Source organism: Suncus etruscus, chromosome 4, assembly GCF_024139225.1.
Source record: "Suncus etruscus isolate mSunEtr1 chromosome 4, mSunEtr1.pri.cur, whole genome shotgun sequence".
NCBI classification, from domain to species: domain Eukaryota; kingdom Metazoa; phylum Chordata; class Mammalia; order Eulipotyphla; family Soricidae; genus Suncus; species Suncus etruscus.
Window position 1 is genome coordinate 133,073,646 of NC_064851.1, and position 17,435 is coordinate 133,091,080.

Here is a 17,435-nt window from a genome sequence, read left to right on the forward strand (position 1 = left end):
TCAAACACCAATCACATCACCACTGTGGCCTTCTTTCCACTAGTGTCCCCAGTTTCCCATGCATCACCCTAGCCTGTCTTTTTGCAGACACAAGTTCACTTTATATTGTTTGTTGTAACAATAAGGATCAACTTGAGATAATTGTTTTATTTCTCAATGGTATTAACAGTCATTTGTCTAAAGATTTACTGGGCTGTGGTTGCAGTTAATTAAACCTTCTGTGTTGAGGCTTACAGAGCTTGATGGTATTCTATGCAACTTTCCCATCAAAGTTGCTTTGATGCTGCTTGGCTGACACTACCATGAAATTTTGAGGTGTCCAGAATACATACAATCAAGAATAATTTGGTGGCTTGGCAGTTTGATAAAGTTAAGTTGTGGAACTGGGCTAATTCTGTCCAAGGGTGTCTGAAGCGGCAGGCTCTTGTGTTTTAGGCAGAAAGGAGAATCTGTCCACACCATTAGAAGGCCATGGACTTTTCAGACCAGAGTACAGGTGAAGAGTCAGTGGTCTTCATTTTCTTTTGGAGCTTAGTAGTTGAGCTGGGGCATTTTTCTGCCAGGAAACTCTATAGAGCATAATAGTACTTACTCATAGTGCAAAGTATCCTATTCCTAGATAATTTAGTATTTTTTCCAGTTTAAAAAATAGGATTAATTTGGATTTTATTCATTGGAGGGGTAAGTACATCAACTATGCAGAAGCATTTTAAATTTCAGCAATTATAATTATCTGCTAACTCAGGAATTAGCATGGCTGTTAACTGCCTGACTCCTTGGGAGTTTTGTTTGTTTGTTTTAATTTTGGGGCCACATCCATTGGTGTTCAGGTTACACTCTTGATGAGGTTTTGGGTGCCAGAGATTAAACCTAGGAAGTTCCTTACTGTCCTACCCACTGCCCTTTCTCTCCAGCTCAAGTTTGAATTTTCTAATCACAACAATTTTTTTTTTTTTTTTTTTTTTTTTTTTTTTGGTTTTTGGGCCACACCCGGTAAGGCTCAGGGGTTACTCCTGGCTATGTGCTCAGAAGTTGCTCCTGGCTTGGGGGACCATATGGGACACCGGGGGATCGAACTGCGGTCCGTCCAAGACTAGCGCAGGCAAGGCAGGCACCTTACCTTTAGCGCCACCGCCCGGCCCCAACAATTTTTTTCTTTTTTTAAAAACATACTTTGAGTATTGGTGGTGATGTTAGAAAATGAGAGCTCTATTGATTTTAAGCCTTATAACTAATGGGTTTTCTTCTTACGTTATATATTAAATGATTTTAACAGCTCATGTTTTACTCATTGCCCCTTCAAGTCTTCATAGTTCCATATTTAGTGGTAGTCCAGGGTTCTTCACAAGATTATCAGAAATTTTTTTTTAATTGTATTTTCTTATCACTCTTCAGGTTTAATTTAGTTGTCTCATACTTGTAAAGCAGGTGCTTTTGCCACTTATATCTTGGGTCCTAAGATATCACTATCCTGAGCTAGTGTGTTCTTTGTTTTATTCATATTTTACCTAGTCTTGGAAATTACGTTAATTATTTTGTTTTGTTTTCTTGGCCACAGCCAGTTGAGTTCAGAGTTTAATCCTGGCTTTGCGCTCAGGGATCATTCCTGTTAGGCTTAGGACCATATGGGGTGCGATGGGATCAAACCTTGGTCAGCCGTGTGCAAGACGATTATCACTCTGGACCTGAATCTTGCTTTTTTTTGTTTTTCCTCTTCTGCATTTTATTGTCTTCCTCCATATTTTATGCAGAACATTTCTCCCTTTGAATTTTTTGACCCAAAAGAAATGCCCCCCCCCCCCCAAAAAAAAAGAAATGGCCCACCAAATGTTTTGGAGTATATTTCTTACCTAAGAACAGGCTTGATTCTAGATATTAATAGTTTTTTTTTTCCCTAGGTGATTATTTTAATCTATGAACTAGGACTGGGTTGAATAATTTAAAGTAGCATTATAGTAAAATTGGTTGAACTTAGGATATTCTGATGTTTTTCCTTCCCATCACACCAGTTTCTTAACTCATAATATGGCTGTGGCAGATAGAGTCTGTTGGTTGATAGGTATAAATTACCTTTTCTTTTTTCTTTTTTTTTTTTCTTTTGGTTTTTGGGCCACACCCGGCAGTGCTCAGGGGTTACTCCTGGCTGTCTACTCAGAAATAGCTCCTGGCAGGCACGGGGGACCATATGGGACACTGGGATTCGAACCAATCACCTTAGGTCCTGGATTGGCTGCTTGCAAGGCAAATGCCGCTGTGCTATCTCTCCGGGCCCATAATTACCATTTCTTTTTTTATTTTTTTTATTTTTGGGCCACACCCGGTAATGCTCAGGGATTACTCCTGGCTATGTGCTCAGAAGTTGCTCCTGGCTTGGGGGACCATATGGGACACCGGGGGATCGAACCTCGTCCGTCCAAGGCTAGCTCAGGCAAGGCAGGCACCTTACCTTTAGCGCCACCGCCCGGCCCCATAATTACCTTTTCTAACATTACTTTGTAGTATTTAGCTTTACTGGACGAGGTAAAAATTGGAACTTGTTTTAATCTGTTTAAAAGTTTAGTAGTTTTCATCTTTTTTTTTTCTCCCCCAGAAAATTGTTGAAGGCAATATGGCCACAGGAGGAAGTCCTTTTGAAGAAGGCTATGAATGATCAGGATTTACCAAACTGGAGTAATGAAAATATTGATGATCGTCTGAACAATATGGTATGGTATCTAATTATTGATGGTGTGTTGCTAGGTTGGGGCACAATGCAATTTTCCCCAGACATGGACAAGTTAAACTTAAAGAAGCTTTTTGACTCATTTATCTTGCTGGCCAGTATAGGCCCCGAACACTATTTGTTAACTTAGTTGAAGCCATTTCCGTTGCATATATAAATATTTTATATTAATGCTTAAGTTAATTTTAAACCTTTGCTCATTACTACTAGAAAAGCTCAAGGGTTTATCCATATGTGGTGCTGGAGGTTGAACACAAAGTGACCACCTGTAAGGCAAATGTTTCATCCCCACTGTACTATCTCTAGTCCCTATGACCATATTTTGAAAATGTTGTTTTTCATTTTATGATAAAAATTTTCTGTATACCCAAGTATATTCTTAGTGTGATAGCTGCTAGATTGACTTTCACTTTCTTTTTCTTTTTTTTTTTTTAGGATTGGGGTGGTCAACAGAAGAAGGCAAATAGATCATCCGAAAAGAATAAGAGAAAGTTTGCTGTAGAAAGTGATAAAAGAGTAACTAATGATATTTCTCCAGAATCATCACCAGGAGTTGGAAGGCGAAGAGCAAAAATCCCACATTCGATTCCACATAGTAGATATATGACTCAGATGTCAGTTCCAGAGCAGGCAGAATTAGAGAAACTTAAACAGCGGATAAATTTCAGTGATTTAGATCAGGTTAGTGAATTATTTTTTAAAAACCAAATTACAACTGTTGGAAATATTTGAAATGGATTTAATAATTTGTCTTAAGAATAAATTAGCTTTTTATTCCTTATGAAAATAATTCAATGATTGTTAATAGTATTTTCTTTGGAGGTCAGTGAAGGTTTGTTTGTTTTTATTTTGCCTTATTTTCTGTCTTGGGGTAATTGTTACCATAGCTCACCCAGCAGTGTTTGGGGAACTAAGTACAGATAGGGAGTGAAATGTGCTCTTCTACACATATATCATCTATGCACTTGAACCCTTTTAGTTATGTTTTCTAGTCCTAGGGATAGTGAAATCTAAATTTGCTAAGGACAAGTCTTTATTATTAAGCTAAATAGTTACATTATGGAATTGAATAAGATACTGTTTAAAGTGAATATTTAGTTTAGAATATTGTTGCCTAAGTGGTGAATATATGGATAACTTAAAGTGTAGAATCAAAGTATAGTTTGTACTTATAAACTGAAATAGTTCAGTAAAACTAAGAGCAAGTTGAAAGGATAATGATCAATAAATATGCTTTCAGAGAGAAAACTGTTTCCAAATGTGTATATAGATACAAGTCTGATTTTATGAGGGTGATGATCATGTATCATTTTATCAACTCTGCAGTGCTATAGGCTGATGTTTGTAACAATGTTGGTTCATTGAATTTATATAAAATTCTGTTAGTAAAACTATCAATGTGAGTCATACTTATTATCTATATTCCTAGTTTTTTGTTTAGGTTAATTTAAAACTCGTTGGAAGTGCTAATCAAATTGTGGTACTTTAATAAAATATGTTTGTAGATTTGAAAGACTTTTAGTATTACAAATCTGTTTATGTGCACACTTCCTGAATCAATATTAGAGTATGAAACGAATAACACTGAAATTTTTTATTTTTTTTTTATGAAATTGTTTAAAGTTATGAAAGATTAATATTATGGTGATTAATCTCTTTTATATATAGAGAAGCATTGGAAGTGATTCACAAGGTAGAGCAACAGCTGCTAACAACAAACGCCAGCTTAGTGAAAATCGAAAGCCCTTCAATTTTTTGCCTATGCAAATTAATACTAATAAAAGCAAAGATGCTGCTACAAGTTCTCAGAATAGAGAAATGATTGGATCAGCACAATGTAAAGAATTGTTTACTGCTGCTTTAAGTAATGACCTATTGCAAAACTGTCATGTTTCTGAAGAAGATGGGAGAGGAGAGCCTGCGATGGAGAGCAGCCAGGTGATAAAATTTGTTTAATTTTAGGGAGTCATAAATAGTTCAGTAGGTAGAGTGCTTGTCTTGCATGTGGCAGACTCAAATTTGATTCCTGATACTCTGTTATGGTCTCCTACACCCACCAGGAATGATTCCTGAGTTTAGCACTAGGAGTAAGCCCTGGTGTGGCCTCAAACCAACAAAAATGAAATGTTTCCTTATGCAGAGGTATAGTACAAGATCACTTACATTATAGTGCATTAGCACTTAGCTAATGTGGAGCTGTGATGCCATTATCTTGGAAAATCTTTGAAACCACATATCACCAGGGGTTGCTCCTGAGCACAAAGCCAAGAATAACCCCTGAGAATAACCCCTAGTCTCCCAAATTGCCCCACAGATATGTGTCTTTGACTTCTTTGTTTCATATACCTTATTTTATAAATAAAAATTTGAGGGATTGGGGCACAAACTGCATTGTTACATTGGAATTTTAGGTCAACTCAGATACTTTTCTGTTGTCCCCTTCCTCCTAAAATATCACAATTGTTGTATACAAAATTCCCCTTTTTACTCAAATGATTTAGAAGTGACATTCAGATAAACTAAAGCTTTTTCTAAATGCTGCAACTGTCATTCTGTATAAAGGAGGTCTGGGAAGAATAATTTTTTACAGAAGTTTTTTCTTCTAGGGGCTTCCCTCATGTTACTCAAGACCTGGAGGGCTCCTCCTAGATTTTGGGGGTCAGTCAGCTTAGTGCTTGATCTGAAGATGTTTAGCTGCTCAAGCTTTGCTGTTTGGGGACCACCTGTGCCACCCATTGAAGTGCTTGGGAACTGCCAGTATTTTTTGTTTATTTTAATTTTTATTTTATTAAAACCGTTGTGATTTACAAAGTCCTTCATAGTTGGATTTTAGACATATATTGAATCAGGGCTAATCCCACCACCAGTGCCAACCTCCACCTATGTTCCCAGAGTGCATTCCATACCACCACCCTTTGCCCCCAAACCTGTCAGTATAACAGGCCCATTTTTAAGTTTCGATTGTTAAAGTTTTTTTTTTTTAATTAATATTTTTTATTTAAACACCTTGGCTACCAACATGATTGTGGTTGGGTTTCAATCATATAAGATGACACCCCCCCACTACCAGTGTATCATTCCCATCACCAATGTCCCCAAATATCCCTCCTCCCTTTCCCACCCCCACCTGTACTCTAGACAGGCTTTCTATTTCCCTCATATATTTCTCATTGTTAGGATAGTTCTCAATGTAGTTATTTCTCTAACTAAACATCATCACTCTTTGTGGTGAGGTCCTTGATGTGGGCTGTAACGTCCAGCCCTCCTCTCTTTTTGTCTCTGAGAAATGTCTTTTCATTTATCTTAAATCCCATAGATGAATGAGACCATTTCTTAAAACCCATAGATGAGTGAGACCATTCTCCGTCTTTCTCTCTCTCTCTGATTTATTTCACTCAGCATAATAGATTCCATGTACATCCATGTATAGGAAAATTTCATGATTTCATCTGCTTATGGCTGCATAATATTCCATTGTGTATATGGAACTGCCAGTATTGTACCTAAGAATGTTCAAGGGAACCATATGGTGCTAGGGATAGAACCAAGGTTGGTTATGTGCAAGTCATACACTTTAATTTTATACTGTCTAGCTCTGAAAAATTATTTATTTTTTGTTTTATTTTTGGGCCACACCCTGGCATCACTCAGGAATTACACCTGGCTCTGTGTTCAGAAATCACTCCTGGCAGGCACGGGGGACCAGATGGGATGCCAGGATTCAAACCACCTTCAGTCCTAGGTTGGCTCCTTGCAAGGCAAATGCCCTACCACCGTGCTATCTCTCTGGCCCCAATTTTTCTTTTTTTTAAATTTTACTGTGGTCAAAGTGAATTGCAAATCTTTCACAGTAATATTTGAGGCACATAGTGACAATGAATGAGGGGCATTTATCACCACCAGTGTTGTCCTCCCTCACCCCTGTTCCCAGCATTGCACCCCACATCTCCCTCCTTTACCCTGTAATGCTAGTGCAGCTGTTCCCCCCTTGTACAGTTTGTTGTAGATTGGGTATTGATTCTGTTGTCATTGACTTTGGATTTGATATTCATGTCTGGTCAGTTTTTATTTTTACCAAATGAACATACGACTGTCTGGTCTTGATACCATCTATTTTCCCCTTCAAATTATGAGGCTGAGTAAGGTGATTCCAGTAATGTTGTTCTATTGGAGATATGGGAAAAGTAAAGAAAAAAAAGGCAAACAAAAAGAAAAACTAGGTGTTATAAATATCCATTTTGAAGAAGAAAGGGGAAAAAAGGTAACAAAACAAAACAAAAACAAGGAAAAAAAACAGACCAGCAACTTCTTAAAAAAAGGGTGTGTTTCTTCTTCTTCTTCTCTTCTTTTTTTTTTTTTTTTTTTTTTTTTGCATAGGCACTGTAAATATTGGGGAAGTTAGAATGGGAATTCTTTTGGTCTAGGAGATACAGGGTTTCTCTGCCCCTGAAGCATACTGCCATAGGAACAACTACAGGCTCCATACTCATTTACACACCCCAAGGCCTTGTTATGATTCCAGGAAACTTTCCGCTCAGATATGGGTGTTGACATTCTGCCTCTATAGCTGGAGATCTTGTTATTTGCGTAGGTCATAGGGTGAAGGCTAGGAGAGAGGGTGTAATTAGTAGTCTTGGTTTTTGCCCAGATCCTAGAACAGAGCCTGGGATGTGATCTTTCAGCATGGTTCCAGAAGTTCTGCTCAGTTGCAGTTGTTAGACCTCTGGAGTTAGAGACCTTGGTTTTGTACAAATCCTAGGCCGAGGTCTAGGCTAGAAACTTCCTCATTGGTCTCTTGATAAGTTCTGTCCAGACCATGTTTGTCAAAGTCAATCTTCTGCATATAGAAATTTTGGTTTTTGCATAGGGCAAAGGATGTCCTGTGTCCTGGTTGCATCATGCAGTTAGGCAGTGAGATAGGGCAGCCCTCTCAGCGCAAGTTGTTCCGTTCCTCCTCATATCAGGATGTCATGTTAAAAACTGATGCAAGTTGGTGATGGGACAGTAATTCAGAGTTTCCCAGGAGGAGTTTGGTTCCCAGTGTTGTTGCTGGGATCTGGATTGGATGGTCACTGTCCAATCACATGGAGTCTTAAGTTGGGTTCACATGACACATGTTCAGGGTGGGAGACATCCCTTTATTATAAAAAGTATGGGTTCTTATTCCTAGTAGATAAGAGAGCTTGTTTCTGTGCATAACATTTCCCATTATTTAGAGTGCCTATACAAAAGGGTATGGTGGACATATTATATTGCTGGTAGATTTGGAGGTAAGAATGATAGTTTGCCACAGTCTCTGTGTCCTAGTTTTGACTCGAGCTTTTATATCCCAGGCAAGACTTTTCTTGTAGGTTTTCATACCAAGCAGAACCAAAACAGGTGAGGTTGGAGAGAGAAAGAGAGGGGAAAAAAAAAAAAAAAGAAATACACTAGAAGCAATAAATAAAAAATACATTTAAAAAAGGCATCAAAGGAAAAATGCTGTTTATGAGACTAACTTACTTTTGGGAATAACCAGACTTGTAGGTATTATTATAGAGGTATTAAACACATAAAGGAAATATAGGCTTCCATGTTGGGTCTTTTGAGTTATTCTTGTGGGGGCGAAATCCAGGGGCAAGTTTTTCATTACACATCTTGTCTTGTTGGGTTTTGTGAAAATATTTGAAGCCATGAGGGAAGTGTCTTTGGGCTGGGGTCCTTCTGGGGCTGAATCGATATGCACAGTCCACGATTAGGAGGGTAAGAAGGGTCTGGCCCCAATGTTTTTATTCTTGATGTACTTTTTTGAAAATTAGTTAAAATATATTTATAATTTACTATATAAACGTTAGAAATAGTTTTATACCTCTATAATTAAAATATTTGAATTAAAATTAATCTTTGAAATAATTTAAGTACTGTTTGAAGTTACTAATTTCTAAATTTTTATTTAGATCTTTTGCATGTATAGATTTTATTTTTATTCTTTTGCTTTGGAGCTACACCTAGCTGTGCTTAGAGATCACTCCTGGAAGGCTTCAGGGAACCATTGGGAATACCAGGGATCAAATCCAGGTCAGCCATGTGTAAGGCATTTGTCTTACCCATGTTCTATCTCTGGACCCTTGTGTTTTAAATGAAAAACCAGATGTATATTTTAAAGCTTTATTTAAAATTTTTTAAAATATTTATGAAATTGGGGCCGGAGAGGTAGCGCTAGAGGTAAAGTGTGCCTTGTAAGCGCTAGCCAAGGAAGGACCGCAGTTCGATCCCCCAGCGTCCCATATGGTCCCTTCAAGCCTTTCTGAGCACTTAGCCAGGAGTAACCCCTGAGCATCAAATGGGTGTGACTCAAAAAAACATAAAAAAGAATATCTATGAAATTGTTGCTCTTGGACGAATTACACAATTTTCACATTGTTTAATGCATAAAAAATTAATTTTTTTTTTTTTTTTTTGCAGATTGTAAGCAGGCTTGTTCAGATTCGTGACTATATTAATAAAGCTAGTTCAATGCGGGAAGATCTTGTAGAGAAGAATGAAAGATCTGCTAATGTTTGAGCGCCTTACTCATCTTATAGATCACCTGAAAGAACAAGAAAAGTCATATATGAAATTTCTCCAAAAAAATTCTTGTGAGTTTTATGTTTTCTAAATTCTATATTAAATTATATTTTTAGTATATCGGTACTGATGGCGTTTCTGGTGCCATCCCAGAGGAGTTTAACGTACTTTCAAAAACATCATGCCTTCCATTATAAATTTATTGCCCTTTTTAAATAGTTGTATGATTTATACCACTACAATATTGCAGGCTAGAGAAAATGAGGGAGGAGGATGTTCGGACTATAGATTCAGCTGTGGGATCTGGTTCTGTAGCTGAGAGCACATCGCTAAACATAGATGTGCAGTCCTGAGGCTTCAGATACCACGGTAAGCGGCTTTTCGGTAATCAAGTTCTGGAAAAGAAGATTTATACCCCACCCCCCATTTTTTCAAGATGGTATTTTTAGTGGGCATTCCTTAATGAAAAGTGTATTTCCAGGGAGAAAGAAACCCCTCACATTGTTAATGCTGTATGAAATATGGAAGTTTAAATGTTTTATTAGCATTAAAACTTTTTTAGGGTGCATCGATAGTATATTGCAGGCAGCCAACTGGGGCTCAATTCCCATTATTCCCTTGTGGTCCCCCAGGTTTCAGCCAGGATGTATTCCTGAGTGTAGAGCCAGGAGTAACCATAACCTCTGTACCACTCACTGGGTGTACAAAAAACAAGAAAAACATTTTAGTCATTAATATAAAAACTAGTAATTACGGTAAAATTAGTAATTTCTCAAGGAATTGAAGTTTTTCAAATTTTGTGCATGTAAGGGCTGTTAGTACAATATAGTAATAGTGATTGCTTAGTTTCAGTGGAAAACTCACTTTTATTTTTTAGGCCAGCCTAAAAGTCTAGCAAATCAGATACTATAGAATTGAAGTGAAGGGGCCCAGAGAGATAGCACAGCGGTGTTTGCCTTGCAAGCAGCCGATCCAGGACCAAAGGTGGTTGGTTCGAATCCCGGTGTTCCATATGGTCCCCCGTGCCTGCCAAAAGCTATTTCTAAGCAGACAGCCAGGAGTAACTCACTGAGCACCCGCCGGGGTGTGGCCCAAAAACCAAAAAAAAAAAAAAAAAAAAAAGAATTGAAGTGAAAACTAGAAAATAGAATAAACATTTTTATTGTGATTTGTTCATAGTGGAAAAATACTTAGTACAAAATGAAAAATACTGTTGGAAGAATAATCAGTTTACAGAATTTTAAGGAAAAAATCCACAAAATTAATTTAGTTAACAGTGTAATTCCTAAACCAGTGTGCTTAAAACATTTTTACTAGGGCCCGGAGAGATAGCACAGCGGTGTTTGCCTTGCAAGCAGCCGATCCAGGACCTAAGGTGGTTGGTTCAAAATCCCGGTGTCCCATGTGGTCCCCCCGTGCTTGACAGGAGCTATTTCTGAGCAGACAGCCAGGAGAAACCCCTGAGCACCGACGGGTGTGGCCCCCCAGTCCCCCCCCAAAAAAACACAAAAACCAAAAAACATTTTTACTAATCTAGATTCGTATTGCCTGCTACCAATGAAACTTATTGTGAAATAATAGCTATATGTGTCTTTGGTTTCTGAGATATGTTCCAAAATAAGATTCAGCATTAGGAATTTGAGGGTTTGTTTCCTTTCAGTATTGACCTGTAAGTTGTCTGTGTGCCTCCTTTCTCTTCCCTGTCCTTGACTTAAGAGGAAAATTTGAATATTTTTCCTTCTATATTATTTGAGCTTGAGGATACTCAGAGGGTTTATTCAAATAGTTGGTGATGGATTCTAATTGTAGGAAAACTATTTTTATTTATGCTGGGAAAAATTTCTTCCTCTGATTTTATTCTAGCTTTATTAATGGAAGGAATTGGGTTGGGGAATATTTTGGTTAAAGGAATTTTCTTGGGAAGTAGGGGATTGGTAAATGATATTGTTTAAAATTGCCATTTATATTACCATATATGGTGTTGAATGAGTGAGATTCATTTCATAATTTTTTAAATGACAACTTGACTAGTAATATAGCATGATAAATGTTAAAGTGTTTCAGCAGTTGTATATATACCTTGAAAACTTGCTTTACTATATAATACTCCATTACAGTAAGCAATAGTCTAATCTATACACACTTGGAATTCTTAATTTTCTTCTCTTTGGGTGGGGGGGGTTTAAATTATTTTTAGATAGACTGGTAAAATTTTTGTATTTATGAGGCTGGCTTATATGTTTAAACAGGAGTTTATTGTTAAGAAATTAATGTGCTACACTATTTAATAAAGGAGGCAATCTTTTAGTCTGAGGAGTTCGGCCGTGGCATTGAGGACAAACTAGGGAATTTCAGCTTCACAGGAACAGGTTTCCAACATTGACGTTACTACAAGTCCAAAAGGGAAAGGTGACAGACCTGCTCAGAATGACAGGGAACTGAGACCTAATAGGAAATGTAGCCGAAAACATGGATTTTCCTCAAAGGTATACTTCATAATATTAACTTGGGAAGTCTCTAAAGAGCATCTCTTTTGTTGTATCTCTTTATTTGCCTTTTTTATTGTTACTATTACTCTTAAAGTATTTATTAAATTGGTTAATTATTATATTACTCCTTAAATATTTATTAACTTGGTTAATTATTAAAATATTTATTAACTTGGGTTAATTATCATACTGTATAATTTGCTGTAGTAAAATTCTGTTTTCAATTCTTTAAATTGGTCTCTGCTTTCTTAATTTCTCTCTGTAGATTATATGCAGTTGGTTTGAATTTGCATTAACAAGATTTGTAATCTCATCTGTTTTCCTTTTTTTTTTTTTTTTTTTTTTTGCTATTGACTCATCTAAAATATATATCAATATATATCACTTTTTTTTTTTTTAATTTTGGTTTTTGGACTATACCTGGCAGCCCTCAGGGTTACTCCTGGCTCTTTACTCAGAAAGGGCCCCTGACAGGCTCGGGGGTCTGTTCCAGTCGGCTGCCATGTGCAAGGCAAACGTCCTACTGCTGTGCTATCTCTCCAGCACCAAAGTATATATCACATTTTTAAACTTTATTTTAGCTTTCTGTTTTATATTTATCAGTTTTATTTTTAGTTTATTTTTGTTTTTATTTATTTTGTGGTTTCCAGGGTTTCAGACACTTAAAGCAGATGTTTTTATTCCGGAGCCACATCTCTGGCTCTTATTTTTCTTTTTGATATTTGTGTTCATGTGTGTTCAAATGTTACTATAAAATTTTATTGTAAGTTATTAATGAAAAAAATAAAGCTATTCCCTTTCCTGTTGTAAGACTGAATTTTTTTTTTTTTTTTTTTTTGGTTTTTGGGCCACACCCAGCGGTGCTCAGGGGGTTACTCCTGGCTATCTGCTCAGAAATAGCTCCTGGCAGGCACAGGGGACCAAATGGGACACCAGGATTCGAACCCAACCACCTTTGGTCCTGGATTGGCTGCTTGCAAGGCAAACACTGCTGTGCTATCTCCTCCGGGCCCCTGGACTGAAATATTTTTAATGTTTCTTGGTTTATATTTAAGCCCTCTCATTCTTTTTTTTTTTTTTTTAAGACACTTGTAAAAATACCACTTACCACAAGAACTAGGAACCAAAAAGGCATAAGAGAGAAAAATAGAGGGTCAGGGGTCTTCCAAAACCATGGGGAGGGGAAAGAGAGGAAAAGAGAGAGCTGAAAGAGCTGGAGAGGAGACAGGGGAGGAGAGGAATGAAAGAGTGGAGAGAAGGCAGAAGAGAGAGGATGAAAGAGAGGAGAGGGAAGGAGGTGGGGGAGAGGAGTCGACCTTTCATCCCCTGTTCAATTTTTATTAATGACCAGACTCAATCCACCTGTTGGGGCATAGTTAATAGACAGAAGTACTTAATGTTAATTAAGCCTAGGTGGGTTCAGCAGCAGACCTTGAAGTGGCAGTGTTAAGGGGGAACCTTAATAGTCTTCTGTAATATGCAAGGCTTGGTGTGGGTTGGGGTGGGTGCTCCAGGGGCAAAGATAGTGGGTTTAAACTTACCCAGTTGACGTGTTTGCTGATGTTTTTGTTTTATAATGTGTTTAGTGTTTTTCTTTTTAATTTTTATGGTTTGCATAAAAACACTAAGAAAAATTCATTTCAAATATAATTTAAGCACTATGGTTACAAAATTGTTTACAGTTGGGTTTCAGTCATAAAATGTATACCACCCTTCAGTGTACCTTTCCTACCACCAATGTCCCCCTTTTCCCTTCCATCCCCCACCCTGCCTGTCTCTGGGACAGGGCATTTATTTTACTGTTCTCTCTCTCTCTCTCTCTCTCTCTCTCTCTCTCTCTCTCTCTCTCTCTCTCTCTCTCTCTCTCTCCTCTCTCTCTCTCTCCTCCCTCCCCTCTCTCACTCTTCTCCCCCTCACCCCCTTCACCCCTCTTTACCTCTTTTCCACTATGGTTAATGAAGGGGTACCATGCATGTCACTTTATTCCCTTTCAGCACCCAGTTTTTGTCCAAAGTGATCAATTCCAACTATCATTATCATAGTGGTCCCTTTGCTGCCCTACTTTCACTCACCACTCTTTGTGACAAGCTTCCTAACATGGACTGGTCCTCCTGACCCTCAACTCTATTGACTCTGGATATTATTACCATACTGTTTATTTGTGTGTGTGTGTGTGTGTGTGTCCCACAAATGAGTGAGATTATTCTATGTCTATCCTTTTTCTGACTCATTTCATTCAGCATAATAATCTCCATATCCATCCATGTAAGAAAATATTAAAAGACAACTGTAATTATACTTAACACAATTTGAATAAAAAGTAACATGTAAAAAGAGTTTAATTTATTTGACAAATATAAGGCACCAATTTTAAGTTTAAACTAATTCGTAGTTTTATTAATAGAAGTAAGTTCTCTCTTTTTTTCTTCTTTTTTTTGTCTTTGGTTTTTGTTTGGGGGCCATATCCGGCAGTTCTTAGCGGTTATTTCTGGGTCTGCACTCAGAAATAGTTCAGATGGGACTCTGGGCATCAAACCTGGGTTGGATACATGCAAGACAAACTGCCCTACTATTGTGCTATCATCACTCTAGCCCCAGGCTGTCTCACTTAAAGTTGCTATTTTTGTGGCTAATTTATTTATTTTTTTATTTATTTATTGTTTTTGGGCCACACCCAGCTTGTGCTCTGGGGTTATCCTGGCTATCTGCTCAGAAATAGCCCCAGGCAGGCACGGGGACCAAATGGGACGCTGGGATCGAACCAACACTTTAACTCTTGCATCGGTCTGCTTGCAAGGCAAACACTACTGTGCTATCTCTCCAGCCCCTTTTGTGGCTATTTTAAAATAATAATACTTGGGGGCCGGGCGGGTGGCGCTGGAGGTAAGGTGCCTGCCTTGCCTGCGCTAGCCTAGGACGGACCAAGGTTCAATCCCCCCGGTGTCCCATATGGTCCCCAAGAAGCCAGAAGCAAACTTCTGAGCACATAGCCAGGAGTAACCCCTGAGCGTCACAGGGTGTGGCCCAAAAAACCACAAAAAAAAAAAATAATACTTAATAACTTGTAGGTATTTTGACATTCCCTCTGTCCCCTTTCCCACAATTCTCAGCTCCACAAAATGAAGAGAATACAATTTGAAATGAGCTGTGCTGAGCATAGTATAGAGTGTTAAGAGGTGTCTCAGTTCAGTAAAAAAGTAAATGTTAAGTAGATGATATTTTTTACTGCTTTTTTAAAATGTATGTCTTTGGGGGTGGTCTATACCCAGCGGTGCTCAGGGCTTAGTCTTGGCTCTGTGTCAGGGATCACTCTTGGTGATACTGAGATGAGTGAATATCCAGGGGAGGGCCAACCAATTAGAAATAATAGTAATATTGGAGAAGAAAAAAGTGAACATGTAATGTGATACCTCTTTTGGAATTTTTTTTTTTCGGGACATACCCGTTTGATGCTCAGGGATCGAACTGCTAGCTTCCTTGGCTAGCCTTTGCAAGGCAGACACTTTACTCTAGCGCCACCTCGCTGGCCTCCTCTTTTGGAATTAACTTTTCTGAATGATGGCAGAAAGTTCACAGTGTTATAATGACATCAGCTTTACTTTTTTCCTAAGGTGTACAAATTTATTTTTAATGTAGTGCTTTTCTAAATTAATCCTTTCAATTATCTCTCTTGAACTTGCCTTTTGGGAGTTAATGTCATTGTTAATTCTCTATAGTACATGATTGTAAGGCCCTCCTAAGATAATTCTACCAGTATCCTGCTTGTAAAAATGATCTTGATAAGGCTATCTTTATAGCCTAGCAATTGAGCACTTAACAGTGTGTGTTGTGAGATCATGTCCAATCCCCAGGAATTGCAATATTTTTTCTTAGAACAAAAACTTACTACCACTATTTCTATTCTTTCTGTGCATGCAGAATCTATTCCCATCACGTTTTTATTCCTTCCTTAGCATCCTTTCAAAATGTAGTGCTTTGTCAGAACAATAGGTAAAAATTAAGTCTTAGCTGAAATTATGTTTCTTGACCTTGTAAGTCTAAAACTCCACGCCAACAATTGTACTTTGCTTTTTTTATAGAGTAAAATAAGTTGGAGCACAGTATAAAAATTTTTATATTTTTAAATTGCCTTCAAGGACAGGATTATTCTGTGGTATATCTTTTTTTTCCCTGTGGGACATCTTAACAGACATGATGGCATTTTGCATACTTTAAAAGTTTATTATTATAATTATTTTGTTCTGGTGATTGAACCCAAGGCTTCCCACCTACAAGACATGTACTCTACTAAGTAGAGTACTCTTAGTTGAACATTTCTGGCTCCTATTACTTAGAAATTTTATTTTAGTTTTTAGTTTTTGAGCCACACCTAGCAGTACTCAGAGTTTATTCCTGGCTCTTTTAGGAGATCATTGTGTATTTGAGGGACCATTTGTGGTGCTGGGGATCAAACCCTGGCTGGCCTCTGTGCATACTTGTTTTTTTTTTTTTTTTGTGGGGGGCCCACACCTGTGATGCAAGTGGGTTACTTCTGGCTATGCACTTAGAAGTTGCCTCCCTAGCTTGGGGGACCGTATGGGATGCCAGGAGATCGAACCACAGTCTTTCCTAGACTAACATGGGCAAGGCAGACACCACTCTGGCCCCCTCTATGCATACATTTTTAAAGTCTTTTTAAGGGGCTAGAGTGATAGTAGAGCAGGGTCTGTGGCCAACCTAGATTCTATCCCTGGCATCTAATATGGTCCTTTGAGCTTGCCAGGAGTGATTCTTGAGTGTAAGAGCCAGGAAAAATCCCTGAGCACCAACCTGGTGTAGCCTGGAAGCCATAACAAAAAAAAGGAAAATTTTAAGTACTCATTTTTATACTAAGGCGCAAATACCCCTATCCCCTGTGCTATTGCTCCAGTGACTGTAGTTTAGAACCTTTTTTTTTTTTTGTAGTTTAGAATCTTTATTGGATCATCAAAAAGTTTTGCAAATAAGTGTGACTAGCACAGACTAAAAATTTTTGTTTTTCTTTTTTCTTTTTGGTGACACAAGATAGTTTTTATTGAATCAAACTTAGATACTAGAGGGAAAAAAGGATGTGTTCAAATACGGCTTTCTCCAGAAAGATATAAGCAAGCAAAGAAATATAGAAACACGCAAGCAAGATCTGTGTTTCAAGGGAGAATAATGGGCCTTTTTTGATGAAAAAGCTTAGAATTTTTTAAAGTGCATAATATTGTTCAAATAAGTTCTTTAAATTATTATAATTGGGAGCTTGAAACATTGTACAGAAGTAAAATATGTACCTTCTTGGTAGCTGCTTCTGGTTGTCCCTGATTAGACTTTTGTGTACAATATGTGGTTCAGAGTAGCAAATGGGTTGGGTCAACTTCTGAACACAGAGCCATGAATAGCTCTTGATTATCTCACTGTTTGCCCCCCAAAACATTTTATCCCCCAAAATAAATAAGATTTTTTATTTTTGGTTTTGGGCGCCACAAACCCTGGCAGTGTCAGGACTTACTCCTGGCTCTGTACTCAGAAATCTTTTCTGGAGTGTTTTGAGGGAATTTCCATATTATTTTCCATAAAGGCGGACTAGATGGCATTCCTACCAGCAGTGAATGAGAGTTCCTTTCTCCCTACATCCCAGCCAGTACTGATTGTTTTTCGTTCTTTGTGATGCT

General features: G+C 37.8%; 1 protein-coding gene across 1 annotated transcript in view; it reads left to right on the forward strand.

The window, feature by feature from the left end:
• The first annotated feature begins 2,593 nt into the window (after nt 1-2,593).
• The window catches only part of PCM1 (pericentriolar material 1), a 106,371-nt gene continuing 91,529 nt past the window's right edge, over nt 2,594-17,435 (forward strand). The window contains 8 exon segments of the mRNA XM_049772426.1: nt 2,594-2,641; nt 2,643-2,705; nt 3,158-3,403; nt 4,391-4,660; nt 9,167-9,262; nt 9,264-9,343; nt 9,534-9,618; nt 9,620-9,637. Of these exon segments, the coding sequence (XP_049628383.1) occupies nt 2,609-2,641; nt 2,643-2,705; nt 3,158-3,403; nt 4,391-4,660; nt 9,167-9,262; nt 9,264-9,343; nt 9,534-9,618; nt 9,620-9,637 (891 nt within the window). The 5' untranslated portion in view covers nt 2,594-2,608.